At 46.9% G+C, this 20,127-nt stretch overlaps 1 protein-coding gene across 1 annotated transcript in view; it reads left to right on the plus strand.

The window, feature by feature from the left end:
* Poln (DNA polymerase nu) overlaps positions 1-20,127 on the plus strand; it is a 131,983-nt gene that overhangs the window by 111,541 nt on the left and 315 nt on the right. The window contains exons 19-23 of the mRNA XM_050140848.1: positions 1,422-1,553; positions 13,207-13,317; positions 14,340-14,418; positions 18,147-18,214; positions 18,972-19,033. Coding sequence (XP_049996805.1) covers positions 1,422-1,553; positions 13,207-13,317; positions 14,340-14,418; positions 18,147-18,214; positions 18,972-19,033 — 452 coding nt within the window. The remainder of the gene's footprint in view (positions 1-1,421; positions 1,554-13,206; positions 13,318-14,339; positions 14,419-18,146; positions 18,215-18,971; positions 19,034-20,127) is intronic.

Below are 20,127 nucleotides of genomic sequence, written 5' to 3' on the forward strand. Positions count from 1 at the left end.
AGCACTCCAAAAGTCCAAAATCTATTTTAAATTTTCGTAACTATAAGCTTCTATAAAGACAAAAACAATTTTTATATTTAAATGTTCTTTCAAAAACAAAACAAAAGCTGTCATTAAAAATCCTAAAGGTTGCCGGGCGGTGGTGACGCACGCCTTTAACCCCAGCACTCGGGAGGCAGAGGCAGGCGGATCTCTGTGAGTTCGAGGCCAGCCTGGTCTATAGAGCTAGTTCCAGGACAGGCTCCAAAATCAAAAAAATCAAAAAAAAAAATCCTGAAGGTTTCGACTGGCCAGGAGAGGCCTCACTAAAGAGGGAATCAAAAAGCGATTCTGAGAGGTTAGACAGTGCCTCTACTAAGGATCCTTCCCTGTCTTCTTAGACACAGAACTCAAGCCCTGAGCCATGGTTTCTAGGACAAGTATCTGAAAGCCTCTTAGGTATCCTTTGTGTTGGCCAGTTCAAAGCTCAATGTGGTTTCCTCTTGCCCTAGTAATGACCTTCCCAGAAATCAACTCTTGGAATCCCTCAAAATCAACTCTGATCACCCCCAGAGCCCAGGACTTTCCCCCCAATACTACTGTTAAGCAAAGGTCCTGGTACCTATTCCTGGGGGGAAATAAAAGAAAACGATTACATGTAAGCACCAAATAGAAGCCGCACTTAGCTAAGAGTTTGCTTCATAGGATTCCCTGACTGACCTGGGGCTAAGGCTTAGGCTAAAGACTGTTTCTCAATTCATAAATGAAGAAACAGATTTATTGAGAGTTAAGCAACTTCCCCAAGACCACCAGAATCTCCTGTGGGTGACAGAGCTGAAGTCAGACCCTGGCCTGTGTATCCAGTACCTGCACCCAGCCAACTTGAGGCTGCTGTGCTGTGCTGTGCTGAACCACCTCCACCAGAGACCTTCACAGCTTCCCTGCAGCTCCTTCACAAGAACTTTGCCTCTTTCAGGAGCAAAACACTGATCTAGGGCAAAAGCATGTACTCTAAAATAAGGATGCTAAGCATAGGGGCTCCTGAATGCCATGTCTCCACACCTGCTAATCAACTCTGCCTTCCTTGTTCCTGTAGGCCCTGCCGCTTCCCCCAGTCCTACATTCAGATCTTTCATTGATTCAGTGAGAGCAGTACTGAGTCTGCCTGAGCCCAGCTTCACATGCAGCTCCTGGCAGGCCTTTGAGACTGCAAAGGATACAGTGTTTAAATGGTCCTCTTGGGGTCAGCTGCCACCCAGCACCTAGTGTGTAAAGCCCCAAACCAGTATTATCCAAACCAGCCACATAAGACCCACACCACCACTGGGCTCTTATTGGCCGCTTTGTCCCCAAGGCCTGCAGTTAGCTCATTTCCACACACCCTGTTCTTACCTGATGTGGGTTAGGCCTGAACTCTGGTGGCATGTCTTCCTGATTCACAGGGAAAGAGAGGCTTGCTGCTTGCCTTGGCATCACTGTTTCGGAAGCCACCCACTTTTTGGATAGATTTTTGCAGAAGTATAAGAAAATCAAGGACTTTTCCCAGACGGTTATTGCCCAGTGTCACCATGCAGGTAAGCTAGCTGCACCGAAGCCCTCCTCCTGCAGTAGACAGTGATGTCCACAGATTCTCATTCTCTGGCTGTGTGCATAGACAGACAAGTGAGTGTCTGTCTGGCTTGTGTTTGGGTTACTGAAGTTGGGTGGAGGTGGATGGGAGAGTCATCAGCCCCTGGATCAACAGGGCTAAAAGACTCCATGTGGAAAGGAAGGGGTTAGAGCTAGGTGCTGCTGTCTAGGGGGACCAGCCTCCATCAGCACAGGGCTTTGACAGGAATCTGCAGAGTCAGCGAGGCTAAACTTTTCTCTCTGAGGGGAGTAAGGGAGAAAGGCACAAACTCTTTTCATGTTTTCCTTTTTTATTCCTATTCTTTTTTCTCTCTCTCTTTATCCTCTCTGTCTTATCTCATGTTGTTTTACAGCTTTTACACCCCAAAAGAATCTTCCAAGCAGTACAGGAATCAAAACAGTTGCATTCCATTTCTCAAGTGAATGCTTATAGGTGAAAACATGCTTTCCATCTCCCTCACATGATTAAAGTCATTCCCATAACCCACATACAATGTATCTAGATAGCAAGCAAGCAAGACGCATTGTTTTCAGTCAACCTTTTTCACTGACAGCATGCAAATTGTGGTTTCAAAGAAAGAGTTAATTACTTAATTATGAAAGGTGATCTTAAGCCAGGTGGTGGTGGCCCACGCCTTTAATCCCAGCATTCAGGAGGCAAAGGCAGGCAGATCTCTGTGAGTTCGAGGCCAGCCTGGTCTACAAGAAAGAGCTAGCTCCAGGACAGGCTCCAAAGCTACAGAGGAACCCTGTCTCTAAAAAAAAAGAAAAGAAAAGAAAAGAAAAGAAAAGAAAAGAAAAGAAAAGAAAAGAAAAGAGAAAGGTGATCTTATTTATAAGGAATTTTGAGGGAGTTACAAAACAAACTTTTGTACACAAAAACAGCTGAACTTCTAGTTTTCAGGGTGCACACCCATTTATCAATAACAAAGGGTTGAGGTCAGGAATCCATGCAAGAAATCAATCCTCACTTTAGTTTATTAACCAGATTTAGCAAGGGGAGCTAGTAACAATCAGGCTGTTTTGTGTTTTTGACCCTAGCATATGAGTCAGACAGTTCAGCTATGTGTCTTTGTGAACCTTAGCTTGTTTTGGAGTTACTTATTTTAAAACCTTTAGCAAGGCATCTGGTCTAACCTGAAGCTATAATGAAGCTTTGTTTTAGCTAATGGTACGTGACTGTCTCTTTTTAGCTTTAAGAGAGTTAAAGCAGCTGGTTCCTGGACTACGTGTTTTCCTTTGCATCATTAGCCTGAGCACCTTCTGAAGTGGGCTCATGAGTCACAGCTACGAAACATAGTTTTCTATTTGCTTTTATTTATCAGAACATGATATAAGCTATCATTATTTCTATCAAATTAGACAGTACAGCTTAGGGAGGGGTCATCTTCTTACAGTCCACAGGTAAAAATGCCCAGTAGAATGGGGTATTTCCAAGATCTAAACACACTATATTACAGGCAGCGGCGATCTCCCCATGTCAGCTCATACATGCTAGATTCCTTCTGCTGGCTGACACCTGGGACTTCGATTGCAACTCACTGCTCCTCCGGTAGGGCCCACGCAACGAGGTTCTGCCTGTAGCAAAACATAAACAAGCTTGAATTAACATGATAACTACACATATAGGTAAAACTAGGTAGGTAAAGCCCTATGCCTTAAAGCCTGCTGGACTTGGTGGTGCACACCTTTAATCTCAGCACTCAGGAGGCAGAGGCAGATGGATCTCTGTGAGTTGGAGGATCACCTGGTCTACACAGGGAGTTCCAGGACAGCCAGGACTTACACAAAGAAACTCTCCCTCAAAAAAAAAAAAAAAAACCAAAAAAAAACAAAAAACCCTGAAAGTGGAACATATATTCCTGTGAAAGGCTTGTAGCCCATTTATACAGTATCTCCACAAATAAGATATATCTGTGAACACAGCACAATAAGGATGTAGCTTTATACACTCTGTGAGATGCCATCTGTCCTCTATTTGTTTGGAAATGCATTAAAATCCTTTGTAACTTTAGATTTTGTATATTTGCGTGTGCATGTGCATGCGTGTGTGTGTGTGTGTGTGTGTGTGTATTCCAATAAAGCAAGTCTCATCAAAAAGTGAGATTTACCTATGTATCTGCTTTATTTGGAGATAAAATATATATTTATTTAATTTTCATGCGCATAAGTGTTTTGCTTGCATGTATGGTGTGTGTGGTTGGTGTTGTGGAAGCCAGAACAGGCATTGGATCTCCCCGGAACTAGAATTACAAATGGTTGTGGGGCACCATGTGAATGGAAACCAAATTCGGATTCTTCAAGAACAGTCAGTGTTCTTAACCACTGAGACATTTCTCCAAACCAAGAGTGGGTTTTTTGGGTTTTTTTTATATAAAGATTTATTTATTATATATACAACATTCTGTCTGTGTGTATGCCTGCAAGCTAGAAGAGAGCACCAGACCTCATTACAGATGGTTGTGAGCCACCATGTGGTTGCTGGGAATTGAACTCAGGACCTTTGTAAGAGCAGCCAGTGCTCTTAACCTCAGAGCCATCTCTCCAGCCCCTAAGAGTATTTTTAAAAGAAATATTTGTAACTATGGATTCAACACACACACACAACAAAAATAAATACATGTATACATATATATTATTATATTTTATATATAATAAATTTTAGGAAAGAGCTGCAAAAATCACAGAAGGAAGGAAATAAATGGATGATCACATATTAACAACAGACAGCAGGATTAATGACTGGTGCTGAGATAACACTCACAAATCACTATTAACAGGAAGAAAATTGAAATTGGATTGGACTGGCAGGACTTTCCATTCCTAAACATGAGCTCTAGCGTGTGCTCCAGGGTACAGCAGACACCTGCAGTTCTCAAGTGCCCTCAGGGCCTCAAGAGATTATAGCCTGGAGCCTGTGCTTGTGCTCCTAGTTCTGGGCAGCCACCTCAGGCTTGTCCTTGGCCTGCCTGCAGATGCCATCGGCAGCATTGGTGCCCAGCCAGAGGGATCCTCCACAAAGCCCCAGCACAATCAGATTCCACAGCTGGCTACTCACTTAGACGTTGTCATCGCCCCACATCCAGCAGGCCTCCATCTGTCCTGCCTACTGTCCACCCCGGAGTCTCAGGAGAAGTTAAATTACTGTCTATTTGATGCAATAGTGATAGTACCCAGTATTGACGAGAACTTACGAGGCCACTGTCTTCTCACATACTACAGATGGAAATATAGACACAATACAGACTCTTGAGTAACGCAGCTGCACACTGGGGAGGGGGGGGCCTTTAAATGTTGCCCATTAAGCTACTCACGTAATCTTCACAATATTTAAGAAGTGGGTGATGAATAAAAAAAATGGGGGTGAGAAGAAGTGGGTGATGGTGCTGCCCCCATTTTAGAGCAGAATAAAATGAGTCAGCAGGAGGTCCAGGCAAAGCCTAAATCCCATGGTCACCAGTAGAGTGGGCATAGTTCAGCACTCTTCTCTGGTACAGACATCACCTCTCCTCCTTGTTCTTTCTTAAAGGGATTAATACCCAAAGCACATTAGAATAATCACTAGGTTATTGGCCAAGATTACCTGGATGCCTGGCATGTTATCATGCCAATGCTAAGGACGCAGTTTCTCACTTTCATACAAGAGCCCATGGGATGCAACAAGCATTACATTCCATGTATGGAAGACACCAGGGGGTGTCAGGACAGAGAGAGAACCCAGAAGAACTGCCAGCTACAGCCTTGCTGAGGAGATGACCAGGGCTAGGTCTTGAAACGTCAGGAAGGGCCTAGGAAAGTCCCCAATGTGAGCAAGTGGGAAAACCTGGGCAGAGTATGAAGAGAATAGATGGGTTGATCAAGCCCAGCCCATTCATAGAGCTTTACATGGCAGGCATCTGAGTTTTGTTTGAAAAATTAGTCCAGCAACACTATTGCAAGAGATTTGGAGAGTCTGAGGTCAGGGCTACAACCGGAGGACAGTCTAGGATAGCAAAGGTATTAGGAGCAGAGATGAAATGAGGGAAAACAGAGATGTCACTCAAGGAGATAGATGCCAGAGGGGCTGGGACTCAAACATCTTCTGATTGCCAGTGCAAATGGGGTCAGGCTCTCAGGTGTCTATGTACTCTACCATCCTCAGTTCAAACAATTACAGCCACACCAGTTACTTCTAAAGCCCCAGAGAGGCCAGCCCACAGCTTGTTCACATAGTTGTCTCTTACTCAAAATGCAAAATTGTCTAAACCAAGATATCTCGACTGCAGTCAACAAAGACTGCTGACGCTTTTGCTCCAGGTTCCTCTACCAGGTTCCCATGCCTGGTGCCTTAGAGTGGCCACTGCCATTTTAAAAATCTAACTGGGAATGAGTGGGTGAGATGATGGATTCTTGTGCCAATATTCCCATGGCTCACCAGTCACTCCTAAGTGTGCGGTGAAGGGATGCCAGGTGTCCTGACATGAGAATGACATCCAGGGTGTTGCTTCCACCCGGAGCACCAGCGTAGAGTGGCAGGGCATCAGGTCATCTTGCACTACAGAAAGAAACTCATCACCGTGCTGGAAATGCTGGATAGAGGGTAAACAAGGTTTGGAGCATGTACAGTCAGATGGCATCCACTTTGGAACACAGTTCAGTCACTCCGTAGACAACCGTGAAACAGGCCAAAGTACATGAGTTTCAGACACTTGGAAGTGAGTATCCTGTTGCTGTGGTTGCCAAGATGAGATGACTGTAAGTTCCTATGTCTGGAGGCACACAGCACAAGAGCTGGAGAAGACCCACACAGAATAACCACTGGGAGCAGCCAGCAGGATGGTTCCAAGTTCATATAGGCTGAGGTTAACTCACTGAATACCTGATACAGCCAATAAATGCCTCACAAGAGCCACACCTTATAGCTCCACAGAAAGATTACTCTAGCTTCCTCACCTCCAGCACAAAGACAGGCCTCAAAAGTCAAGAAGATGGCCGGGCAGTGGTGGTGCACACCTTTAATCCCAGCACTTGGGAGGCAGAGGCAGGCAGATCTTTGTGAGTTTGAGGCCAGTCTGGTCTACAGAGTGAGTTCCAGGACAGCCAGGAGAAACCCTGTCTCAAAAACCTACACACACAAAAAAAAAAAAAAAAAAAAAAAAATCAGGGAGATATACAAGTGATGAAGACCTGCCAAGAGAGTCACAGATAGAGAGCAAAGACACTTATGCTCAACAAAATAACGTCAATGGTACCCAACATCCAGTCAGAAGCTATAGACATGGTAACCAAATGTGCTGAGTCACATATCACCCATGAAGTAGTACGCAGAACCTTGTCGCTCCATGACAATTGCCTCGGGGCTGGAGGACAGCTCAGTGCATTAACTAGCATAGGGGTGACAGACTAGATCTCAGTACTTACCCTACCAACAACAACAAAAAGTTATAGGTTCTATATGTAGAGAGTTCTTCTGATCCTTGGACCTATGAACTCACCAGTGAAAGATATGCTTCTGACCCACATCAAGTTAAAAAAGAAGTCCTCTCTGCTCAGGAACATGTGTAACCAACTGTGAGAGCTATTCTTGGTTGTCAGCTTGACTACATCTGGAATTAACTAAAACCCAAAAATGGAGGGCAGAGTTGTAAGGGATTTTTGCTTTATTTGAAGTAGGAAGATCCACTTCTAATCTGGATCTTTGAGGTAGGAAGACATCTCCTTCAATCCAGACCATTTGATCTGAGAGACCCCACCTCTTTTTTGTTGTTGTTGTTTTCTTTTTTTATTACTTAAAAAAATACCAATCCAAATTCCCACTCCCTCCCCTCCTCCCAAAACCCTCCCTCTCCCTCCATAGACCCTCCCCTCACCATCCCAACCCTAAGGGAGTGCCGTGCACCCTGCCCTTTGGAAAGTCCAAGGCCCTCCCTACTACGTCTAGGTTGAGCAAGGTTTACACCCGAAGAGAATAGGATCCCATGAAGCTGGTACATGCAAGTAGAGACACATTCCATCGTCACTGTCAGTGGCCCCTCAGTCTGCCTCAGCTGTCAGCCCACTTCAGGGGGCATGGTTGTCCCTATGCTCGTTCACTCCCAGTCCAGTTGGAGTTGGTGAGCTCCCATTAGCTCAAGCAAACTGTCTCAGTGGATGACCCCTTCATGGTCTTGAATTCCTTGCTCATACTCTCACTCCCTCCACTCTTCAACTGGATCTTGGGAGCTCAGTCCAGTGCTCCGATGTGGGTCATTGCCTATGTTCCCCATCTGTTGTTGGACAAAGTGTTATTGGATGAAGGTTCTATGGTGATATTTAAGATAATCATCAGTCTGACTACAAGGTAAAGTCAGTTCAGACACCCTCTCCTCTATTGCTTAGGGGAGACCCCACCTCTAATCCGGGCTACACCTTAACTACTGGATTCCTGGATTTTCCATTCGCAGTCAGCCATTGAATTAGCAGCTTGCAAGTCATTCTAGTAAATCCCTTTTCTAGAGAGAGGTCCATCCTATAAGTTCTTTGTAATCTAGAGAACCCTGACTAATACAGATTTTGGTACCAGAGTTGGTTCTAGAACAACAGACATATAAAGATGAATAGGCTTTTCAACTTGCCAACACCTATGGTTACCGAATCCTCTAGAAGCTCTTCCCCTGGGAGCTTGGAGAGTACTGAAAGCCCACGGTGTGAACTATTTTACTAACTTAAGGAGACAAATGCATTAGATTTCCTGATTCATCAATTGTAAGTGGCAATGGATTTGGTGACCCTGTATCTGAAACTTTTGACAGTTTGGGGAAAAATAAGGAAAATGATGATGCTGGTCAGCATCTCTAGATAAATTGACAAAGAATAAGGTTGAGCTCCATGATAAAAATCAACCAACTTCTTGCATCTCAAAATACAGTGGAAGATGACAAAGAGCTTCTTAATTAAACCAATAATTAAGTGATAAAACTGAAGGGCTCCTGAATTGTACAAGCAGTGTAAAAGTGTCTAAGTGTGCCCTGGAAGAGAATCCTCTCTTTGGTAGCCACAGAGCTCAAATTGCAGATACCAAATCAAAGCCCTCATATAAGGCTGGCTGAATTACAGCAAAAATTTAAGTCCCAGCCTCAGATGGTGTCCTCAGAGTAAGGCCACTAACTGGTAAAGAGTAGACCCTGTAATGTGGGCCAGGGCTGTCTGTGAGGAACCTTTTGAAGCTGAAAACTTTGAGTCCTCGGGTTCTCTAGAGTTTATCTCTCCTGAAGAAGTAGTCTCTCTCTGTCTTTAGCCCCACCCCTTGAAATATTACCATTTTCACCTTTGACCAAGGAAATAAATCTCTCATTGTCTGCTGCTGAACCAGCGGGACTTCTTCTGAAAGAGAGCCAGGCGAGACAATACTGGTGTCCCTCAGTACTCACCAATGATTGCCTCTAGATCAGTGGTTCCTAGCCTTCCTAATGCTGCGGTCCTTTAACACAGATCCTCGTGTTGTGGCAACTGGTCACCATAAAATTGTTTTTGTTGCTACTTCATGGCTGTAATTTTGCTACTGTTAGGAATCATAAAGTAAATATCTGTGTTTTCCAGTGGTCTTGGGGGACTTTTGTGAAAGGGTCATTCAGCCCCCCTGGGGGTTGACACACAAGTTGAGAACCAAGAATGCACCTATAGCCTCATGGGGTGTTCCCCATGATTGGTTGAGTGCTGTGGAACAATCTTTTGTACACTGTAAAGATTGGTCGCTGTGATTGGTTTAATTAAGAAGCTGACTGACCAATAGCTAAACAGGATAAAGATAGGCAGGAAACCTAAATTGAAAATGCTAGGAAGAAGGAAGGCAGAGTCTGGAGTTGCCACTCAGATGCAGAGGGAGCAGGAGATGAACTTGCCATGCTAATAAAAGGTACTGACACATGGCAGAGCATAAATAAGGAATATGGGTTAACTTAAAATGCAAGAGCTAGTTAGTTTTAAGCCTGAGCTATTGGCCAAGATTTGTAATTAATATTAAGCCTCAGAGTGGTTATTTGGAACCAGACATTCGAGATAGGACACTTCAGTTTCTTACAATTGAGTGAGGACCTGGTTTATTGATGGTTCTGCATGCAAACAGGCACCACACCGAAGTGAATAGCTGCAGCATTACAACCCCTCTGGGGCAACCCTGAAAGATACTAGAGAAGAGAAATCTTCCCAAAAGGTAGAACTTTGGGCAGTACACATTGTCATACATTTTGTTTGGAAGGAGAAATGGCCAGATGTGTATTTAATATATGGGCTGTAGCCAATGAATTGGCTGGTTGGTCAAGGATTTTAAAAGAGCATGGCTGGAAAATAGAAGGGAAAGACGTCTGGGGAAGTATGCAAACAGATCTCTTCAAATGTGTGAAGGATGTGAAGACTTGTGTTCCATGTAAACGTTCATCAAAAGGTGACTTCAGACTTCAGTTGAGGAGAAGTTCCGTAATCAAGTAGATAGGATGACTCACTCCACGGACAGTCAGCCTCTTTCCCCAGACATTCCTCTCATTGCCTGGTGGGCCCATGAACAACGTGGCCATGGTGGCAGAGATGAAAATTATGCATGGTCTCAGCAACATGGGCATCCATTCACTAAGGCTGACCTGACTATAGCTGCTGCTGAGAGCCAGATCTGCCAACAGCAGAGACCAACACTGAGCCCCAGACATGGCACCATTCCCTGCGGTGACCATTCAGCAGCCTGATGGCAGGTTGACATTGGACCACTTCTTCCATGGAAAGGACAATGCTCTGTCCTCACTGGTGTAGACACTTACTCTGGTTGTGGGTTTGCCTTTCCTGCATGTAATGCTTCTGCCATGAAACTACCATCTGTGAACCTACGGAATGCCTTCTCCACCATGATGGTATTCCACACAGTACTGTTTCTGACTACGGAACTCACTTCACAGCCAGAGGAGGGCAACAGCTGGCCCACGATCATGGAATCCACTGGTCTTACCATGTTTCCACCATTCTGAAGCAGCTGACCTGGTCGAAAGATGGAATGACCTTTTGAAGACACAGTTACAACACCAACTAAGTGGCAGCAGCCTGGAGAGCTGAGGCAGGTTATCTAGAAGGCACTATATGCTTTGAATCAGGGTCCAATATTTGGTATGGTTTCTCCCATAGCCAGGACCCATGGGCCCAGGAATCAGGGGGTGGAAAAGGAAATAAATAGCAGGTGGAGAAGGTGCCTCATCTGGCCTTCCCCATAATCAGACTGACGATCGCTCTAGTTGTAATCATAGAACCTTCACCAATAGCTAATAGCAGCAGATGCAGAAACCATGGCCAAGTGCTGGGCTGAGCTCTGGGAGTCCAGTCAAAAGGGAGGAGGAATTATATGAGCAAAGGGGCGAGGTCAAGATCATGGAAGCTCACAGACTCTTGACTGACAGCTGGAGAGGCTTCATGGAATAGAATTAGGCCCTCTGCATGCGGGTAACAGTTGTGTGGTTTGGTCTGTTTGTGGGGCTCCTGGCGATGAGACCAGGATCTATCCCTGGTATATGAGCTGGCTTTTTGGAGCCTATTCCCTATGGTGGGAAGCCTTGCTTAGCCTTGATGCAGGAGGCTTGGTTCTTTCTCAACTTCATGTGCCAGGCTTTGATGACTCCCTATGGGAGGCCTTACCCTTTCTGAGGAGTGAATGGGGGTGCGTGGGGGGAAGTGGAAGGAAGGGATGGAGAGGGAACTGTGGTTGGTATATAAAATGAACAAAAAAATTAAAATAAAAAAGAATGTGAGCCGGGCTGTGGTGGCACATGCCTTTAATCCTAGCACTCATGAGGCAGAGGCAGGTGGATCTCTGTGAGTTCGAGACCAGCCTGGTCTACAAGAGCAAGTTCCAGGACAGGATCCAAAGCTATAGAGAAACCCTGTCTCGAAAAAAGAAAAAAAATAAACAAAAAAAAAAACAGAATGCGTTTGTACATATATTTGTGTTTTCTTTCCTCAATTACTTTATCATGGGCTGTCACATCAATTAAGAGTATCAGTGGTTATCATATTTAAGTTTAAGATAGTAAAAGAATATTCCTCAAGGGACATTGTCACCTATTCTAGATTTATAATGTGTTTGAATTGTGCGAGGGATAGTTATGTCATCAGTTAGGTATAATCCTGACCTGGTAAATTTATAATGCACTTATGATTGTACATTGGATATTTATCTCATGCTTAGGCATTATTATGACCTGGTTATTCTTCCTTTGGAAATTAATCACAACATAAGGAGCTATGATTATTTGTCAAATTGACAAAGAGTGGGCTTGTGAGCTATTCATGGTTGCCAGCTTGACTATATCTGGAATTAACTAAAACCCAAAAGTGGAGGACAGAGTTATGAGCGATTTTTGCTTTAATAGGAAGAGCCCCTTATAATCCAGATCTTTGAGGTAGGAAGGCAACTCTTTCAATGCAGACCATTTGATCTGAGAGATCCCACCTCTAATCCAGGCTACACCTGCTGAAAGTCTGTGTAAGGACACGGAAGAAGGAAGCTTTTGTTCTTTGTATGCTTACTCTGGCCTTGCTAGCAAGACTGTCCCTTCACTGGCGTTGGAGCCTGCTTCTTCTGGATTCCAGCATACTGAAGACCAGTTGAGACATCCAGTCTAATGGACTGAGCAACTGGTGGATTCCTGGATTTTCCATTCACAGCCAGCCATTGCTGGATTAGCTGGACTGCAGACTATAAGTCATTCTAATAAATCATATATATATATATGTATATATATATATGGAGAGAGAGGGGGAGAGAGAGAGATTCATGTAATAAGTTTTGTTACTCTAGAAAACCCTTACTAATACACCTATATAGTGTGGGGGGGGGTGTTTTTGAGACAGCTCTGGCTATCCTGGAATTCACTTTGTATTCCAGGCTGGCCTTGAACTCACAGAGATCCACGTGCCTCTGCCTCCTGAGTGCTGGTATTAAAGGTATTAAAGGTGTGCACCACCACCTCCTGACAACATAGTGGGTTTATGTGCATTTTATTTATTTATTCACTTGTTTTTGGTTTTGAGTGTTTTGCCTGCATATATGTCTGTGCACCACAAGCATGCAGTGCCTGCAGAGGCCAGAAGAGGGCATCAGATCCTCTGTAACTAGAGTTACAGAAGATGGTAGCTGCCATGTGGATGCCAGGAAAGATTAGCGCTCTTGAGCACTAAGCCATCTCTCTAGACCCTTATTCATTTCCTAAGAGCCCCAAGACATGTACGCATCAGACCCCAGAAGGTCTCATTCTACTTTTGTGTGTGGACATACCCTCCATTCCTTGTTCTATATTCCAGCTGCCACATACCCCAGAATGACTCCTGTGCCCAAGCCTACATATGGCTTTCGATTTCTATAGAATAAAAATGTCCTTGTTCTGTGTAAGATCTCAGTGCAGCTGGAAGCCAGAAAAGAGTAGAAGTTTGACACATGGCCAACAGAAGACATCCTGATACAGGCCCTACTGTATAGACGCCATCGTCCCTGGAATATATCGGATAGTTCTGTGAGAAGTGCAGGGTAGTATAAGGAGGCCGTGGCCAGTTGGTGCTAGGCCACTTGTATCTGTTTCTCGTCTGCTTCTCCTTCCTCTACCCTAGGCTATGTGACATCCATCTTGGGTAGAAGGAGGCCTCTGCCAAGGATCTCTGCACAGGACCAGAAGCTTCGGGCACAAGCAGAGCGACAGGCAGTAAACTTTGTGGTACAAGGTACTAGCCCCAGCCTACCACTGTCTGTGGCTCCTTCCTGGAAGGCCCATGTCCCCTGCTCCTTGGGTATTTGGCAGATTGCTCTGTCTGAGGTCTCACGGCCCTCACCCGTCCTGCCTGAGTGTCACAGCTGCTGATGTGGCAGGGCCGTCTTTATGTTTCAGGCATTTTTGGAAGGACATGGTGAGGCATACCTGTAATACCAACCCTTGGAAGGCTAAAGTCATCTTGAGCTACATAGCCAGACCTTTAAAAAATGAAATAAAGAGATGGCCTCTCCAAGACCCTTGGAGGCCATTATGTTCCCCTGTAAAAGTAAGAGCCTGAGTCCCCAGGATTCTCACCAACAATACAGTCTGTTGACAGAGGTTTCTGTCCCACACAGTCCCTCAGCCATTCAATCCCAAAGAAACACACAGGGGCTTACATTAATTATAAACTGGTTGGCCTATTATCTCAGATTTCCTATTAATTAACTCTTACATCTTACATTAACCCATAATTTTTGTCTGTGTTAGCCACGTGGCTTGGTACCTTTTATCAGTGAGCCATTCTCATCTTGTTTCCTCTGTGTCTGGGTGACAACTGTAGACTGAACCTTTCCTCTTCCCAGAATTCTCCTGTTCTGGTTGCCCTGTCCATACTTCCTTCCTGGTTATTAGCTAATCAGCATTTTATTAAATCAATACAAGTGACAAATCTTTACAGTGTACAAGATCATTGTCCCACAGCAAGAGCCAGTCCTAGAGATGGGTTACTTGACATGGGATAGGACCGTTCTCTCACACCCTGAGTATCTGACTGGGGTCAGGTTTTCTCAGTAAGGCATCCAAACCACATCCCCACAGCACTGGGAAGGAAGCAGCTCGATTGTATTAAGGATCCATGGTTTGCTTCCAGTTGCAAAAACTCCTTCATTGTTAGCCAATGGAATGAGCAGTGTCCATGGAAAATGTCTCTATAACAGCTCAGGCACTGTGAGCCACACCTCAAGTCCTAAAATTGAACCCTTGTCTCCACAGGTTCAGCTGCAGACCTCTGTAAGCTAGCCATGATCCACATCTTTGCTGCAGTGGCCACATCCCCAACCCTGACAGCCAGGTCAGTGAATTAGTCATTTTTCCAGGGCCCAACATTGAACTCCTGCCAAAGAGATCTGTTGGATGCCAAAATGGCATTGCTCCTTGTGCCCACCACATGTTTTTCCATCCTACCCTAAGGACCCCAAGATCCTCCCATGGGCCTCTACACACCTGGGTGCCCATACCACTGCCTAAGTGGGTCAGCACTTCTAGTCCTGGGAGGAAATCTCCTACAGGAAGATGACAGCTTCCCTAGATCCCAAAATGTGAAACGGGTCCCATGGGCCCCTGTACTGCAGCCCCAAGAGGGCTGTGGAGACATGGGAGCCTGCTTCCCTTTGGGCATTCCTTACCAAACTTACAGTTTTCTCTTGGCCAGTAATATAATTCATGCTCAAGGTATGAGTTTTCCTTTATCAGCAATTGCTCATATTTTTTTTTTTTTGAGACAGGGTTTCTCTGTGGCTTTGGAGCCTGTCCTGGAACTAGCTCTTGTAGACCAGGCTGGTCTCAAACTCACAGAGATCCGCCTACCTCTGCCTCCCGAGTGCTGGGATTAAAGGCGTGCGCCACCACCGCCCGGCTTGTTCATATTTCTTTAGAAAACTTTTATCTCCTTAAATATTTCCCCTGCCCATTTTTACCTTTTACCTGTGTTCTTGGGTGGTTTTCACACCTCTGAACAGAAGTGTGCTCTGTAGATTAGTGTCATATGGAGCCAAGGGCAGGATGCTCAGTTCCCTGCCCTGTCGTCTCCTGCTTTTTACAGCCCTGTTCCAGGTACTTTCTTACTGAAAAGAAATAGGTTGGGAAGCTGCAAGCCCTCTGGGAAGGATACCAGAAGAAGGTGCAGAGACTGTAGCTAAGCCCTGCCCCAGGCATGCCCGAGGGTTGGGAGCAGACTGTGCAAAGCTGGGCCAAGCTGGTTTCTCCTGCCACCCCTCTCTGTCTTCTGCCCAGTACTCACAACGCTTTCCTCCCAGTTCCTGTAACTGATGGGCTCTGTACACGTGCCCACTCCCACTGCTGCTGTGATAACCTCTCGCTTCCTGTGGGCTGTGCACAGCCTGTGTCGGCCCGTCCTCATGGCCGCTGAAAACACACTGCACTCTGCATCTGCCACACGCAAGGCTAGCAAGTTGCTTCTTCTGTTGCTGTTTTTCGAATTGGTGAAAGATGTTGGCATATTAAGGCTTAGGGCCTCCTTGGTTGCGATGTCTTTCCAAAAGATAAGCACAGGAAATCTGACTCGGAGATACAGAGAAAAGGAAACTGAGGCAACAAGCTGCGTGCACCTTGTCCAAATTCAGGAGAAGACGAGCCAGGGCTGGGTGTCCTCCCAGAACTGCAGAGTCTCCTATCTTGTGCCACCACACAAATGCACTTCTAAGAGGAACCCACAAAGAATTCAGCATGGCTAGGGTGCTCCATAAGAGGGAACTTCCTGGCAAACTATTGGCAAAGGGATGAGGTTAGGCCCTTCAGGAAAGTTCTCTCAAAGGGCCAGGATTTGTCTGCCTGTGTCAGGCCAGCCAGATGCAAATACAGTAGTTCTGTGTCCTCTGTGGAGCAGAGGGCAACCAGCAGAGGCATGGTCCCCTGGGAGTCTGGGTGGTCTAAGCCTGCATTCGTCTGCTTCTCCTGCTTGTTCTTGTGCCCCAGCTTCCAGAGAGAAGTGTGATGTCTCTGTGGCTGTGATGATGATGTGTGAGTGACTAACAGTCACACCTATTAGGTCCTGCCACACTGGCAGCTCAGACTGCATGGTGTGATTTCAAGAAGTGTGAAGGCACTTCTGCTAAATCTGGAAAGAGTTGCAAGTGCCTCTTCTGAGGTTTCTGTCCATTTGAAAAGTAAACTCTTTGGAAGCCAAGGCCTGCCAGACACCCTGGTACTAGTTTAAGAAAACATGCTGGTGCTACAGCTTAGTGCCTGCCATGTCCTACCACAGTCTGGCTTCTGGAAGGGAGTGCTGATGCCCTAGCCAGGGGCAGTATATAAAACACAAGGAAATGCCTCTGCGAATGTCCCCGAGAATGCATACTCCACTCTTCCATAGTCTGGACCCAGCATGATATGTCCACTGCCTGCACAGTCTTTAGAATATGCACTTGTTGGCCTCTAGTAACAGTGGCCTGGCTACAGTAGTCTGAGCTCAAAAGGTGTATCGTTCTCCTGCCAAGGCACAGAGGTTGCTGACTTTGTTTTAGAAGTTCAGGCCCTGTCCCTTTAGTGCCATGATTGAGGTAGCCGCTCTGACCACCTCAACACCTTCCAGGCCAGAGAAGGTCGTGATGGTCAAGGCAACCCTTCACAACCTTCCTGAGAGTTGGAAACAGATGACTTCTGGGTCACTCGTCTTAGAGTAGATGGTGTGCATGCTGGGAACATAGCCCCTTCTCTCCCTGCCCAGTAACAAGGATGTTAGAGAAGAAGACTGATGGGTAGTTCACCATAGAACTCTGCTATCAGGAACCATCGTGGCCACTCTAGTCAGGCATTTTAAGGCTGCTTCTTCCTTCCAGCCAGGGTTCACCATCAGATCCATTACCACTGCTGGGGTTAAGTGGGGAGGGTTAACACAACTTCCCTGTGAAGCCTCAGCTTCCAGTGCCACAGGGGGACCCAGGGCAAACAGCAGTGGGGGGCTTATACCATGTGATTATTGTGCTTCAGAGTTCCATCCAGGAGACAGCAAGGGCCCCTCTATGCCCTCCAATCCTTCCCTGGGGACTGTGGGTGCTTGTGACCATCCTTATCCCCTGTGCTACACACTTCATCCCTGGCAGTGCAGGAGCAGCTACCCTGTGCGCTCACAAAGGTGCTGGTACCAGGTCTGGGAACTACATATCTATAAGGATTTTGAAGTGACATCTCCCTGGAGCCTCCAAGGAGCCTGTGGTTTGTGACAGATCTATGGGTTGAGAACTCAGGTGTCCCCAGCAGTCCATGTCTCATCCTGTGCACATGTGTGCTGTTCCCCCACTCACCTGGTTGAATCTGTGTGCTCTGCCCAACACTTACCCAACAGAGCACTGCTTCCTAGACTCCTCTTCCTACTGATGCCAGAAGGGGCTCAGGGGCCACACAGGACTGCTAGAGAAACGGAACCTGAGTGTCCATGAAGCCAAGTTCACCTAGAACTATGGTTTACTGCCCCAAAGTACATGCTGAGTCCTGTATGGGCCATCCAAAATATCCCATAGCTGATGTGATTTTGTACCTTTGAATTTTTGCATTCTTCAAGTTCTGTTAAATATTTATATGACTTTAAAAAGCAAATTTAAAAAATATTGCCCATCACCCCCTCTAAACTAAAGGGTATGCTCCCCCCACGTTCTCTATTTAGCCTCCCTCCTCACAGCAGGAGCGGCTCCCCTGCCCCATCCACGCTCATCATCACATCCCACAACCGGTGGAGGCTAGGGCACATGAAGAGGTCGCTCTGCTCCTAGGAAGCTCTTCCTCCAGCCTTCCAGTCTCCCATGCCTGTGAAATGCTCAGCCTGCTCAGAGGCTGGACAGCTCTCTAGAAGCTATTTATCCCTCTCTCCTGACCCCTTCTGCCCACTCCCTGGAGCTGCCCTTCTGATGGTGAGCAACCCCAGGCCACAGTGCCAGGATGGCCATACCTATTCCACACTCTTTCATAAACCAGATGCCAGACAACCTACCAGGAACTGTGAATGCTAACCTGAGGTCCCGTGTGGAAGCACCCACACTCACAAATGCCCTCCTTCCTCTCCAGGTTAGTTGCCCAGATTCATGACGAGCTGCTGTTTGAAGTAGAAGACACTCAGGTCCCTGAGTTTGCAGGTGCGTCCAGGGGAGAATAGGGGGCGGTGTTACCCACAGTCAGGAAATTTGCCATCTCTTTGAAGCTCCTCCCCTCTGTCCCTCAAGGACTCTCCCAGCTGGCAGCTCGTTCGGTGACCCTAGTACCGGGAGATACATGTCTAGTGCTCCAGAACAGCCATGAAGCTTCTATGCACAGACATCCATGGCTGGGCCTCCGTTCAGGGCAGTCAGTAGAGATGATGATAGTAGCTCACAAGATAGATCATACAGTCAGGGCCACAAAGCTACCTTCAGAGGCATGACAAGAACATCTCATACTTTTGCCAGAAGCATCAGAAACTGTGGTCTTCCATGCCCAGACTATCTTGACTGGTACCTTCTCCTAGCCCTAGTACCATAGCCAGAACCAGTGGACGGGGCACAGTATCTCCCACCTCAGCTGGCCTGCCTCTGCTGGGAAGAGCTGGGGTGGAAGGAGACCAACTCAGTCAGTACGGTGGCCAGAAGGCTGGGCTGAGGATCCTCTAAGCTAAATCCTGAGCTGTGGATGTAGACACTGGGTGTTTGTTGTACCAGCTATGACGTTACATGAGAGGATCAAGGGTCCTGACCAATTGGTTTGAGTGGCTTGTAGATCCAAGAAATAACCAGGTGACATGGATCAGGCAGGACTGAGCCTGAAGGTTCCTCAGTCCTCAACTCGTGGGGCCTGGGAGCCAGAAGGCTGGCCAGCCCTGGACCCACACAGCTGTAAGCAGCTGTTTTCCTGTTCTAGCTCTTGTCAGAAGGATCATGGAGTCCTTACAGCAGGTACAGACTCTGGAACTGCAGCTGCAGGTGAGGAGACCCACATCCGCCCAGCATTACAGCTGGGGTCAACCCAGGGTGGGCAGCAGGGCTGCTGCCCTCCAAGCCTCCACTTGTCCTCCAATGAGGAACCCTTTCCCTGCTGGATGACTCGGTTGGTCCCTGGCAAGAAGCCACCACCATGGGTATCTACCGCTGCTCCTATCAGCCTCTGGCTCAACCCCGTCCTGAGGCTCACCCGCACTGAGGATGTGGGCACTAGGCCCCACATACCCCAGTACACAAGTGGGCACGTCTGAACACAGGCCCGCTCTGTACCTTCTGAACACTGCCTGGAAGCAGCTCTGGGTTCTTGCCAGAAAAAGAGTGCTGGATGTTTCAGCATAGGCTCCCCAGAGCAGTGTGGACAACTGGGCAGGAAGTAACAAGGTGGGTGACCCAGGTGGAACCAGAAACACAGCTTGCCCTGTGGCTACTTCAGAACTAACCAGAGCCACAGAAACTGCTGACCATCTTCCAGAGCAGCCCTGGCTCTGCTCACAGGCTCGGAGGCTTCCCTGAGAAAGGGCAGTGCGCTCTCTGCACAGGTGGCAGCTTTGCAGGGCTAAGGAGCCACACATGTGTTTACCCACTTGGCAGGATCCTGCCCCCCTGAGGTTGTCCACACAGCCTATGCCTGTTGTGGGCAAAGAAGTAGGTACTAGGGGAGGAGCCTGGAGCCCAGGAAACTAAACTTAGCTGCCATCAGAGGGCCCTCATGAGGCAGAAAACAACGGGAAATAAGTGGGAGTCAGCCCTTCTTCAGACATGGTGGCTTTGTCTAGTGCCTTGGGGAAAAGCCCACTCAAGTAAGGGTCTTCTGTCCCCTAGCATCTCTCCGAGATACAGCCCTGGCTGGGTGAGCACATATTGCACTAAGACATTCCTACCCTAAGTCACCATGCCTGGGAGCCCTGCAGACACTGCCTGAGGCCTGGTGGGTAGGGGATTCCACCATGGTAGGTGCATGTGATGTGAGCGTGCAGAGGGCAAATATGAGTATACGTGTACCCATGTGTTCGCCTGTTATGTGGCTGCTCTCTCTGGAAGGATGTGTCCCTGTGCAACTGCTGCCTCTTCAACCT

The sequence above is a fragment of the Alexandromys fortis genome, unplaced genomic scaffold (genome assembly GCF_014885135.2).
Source record: "Alexandromys fortis isolate MF-2015 unplaced genomic scaffold, M_Fortis_MF-2015_v1.1 scaffold_7, whole genome shotgun sequence".
Taxonomy (NCBI): Eukaryota; Metazoa; Chordata; class Mammalia; order Rodentia; family Cricetidae; genus Alexandromys; species Alexandromys fortis.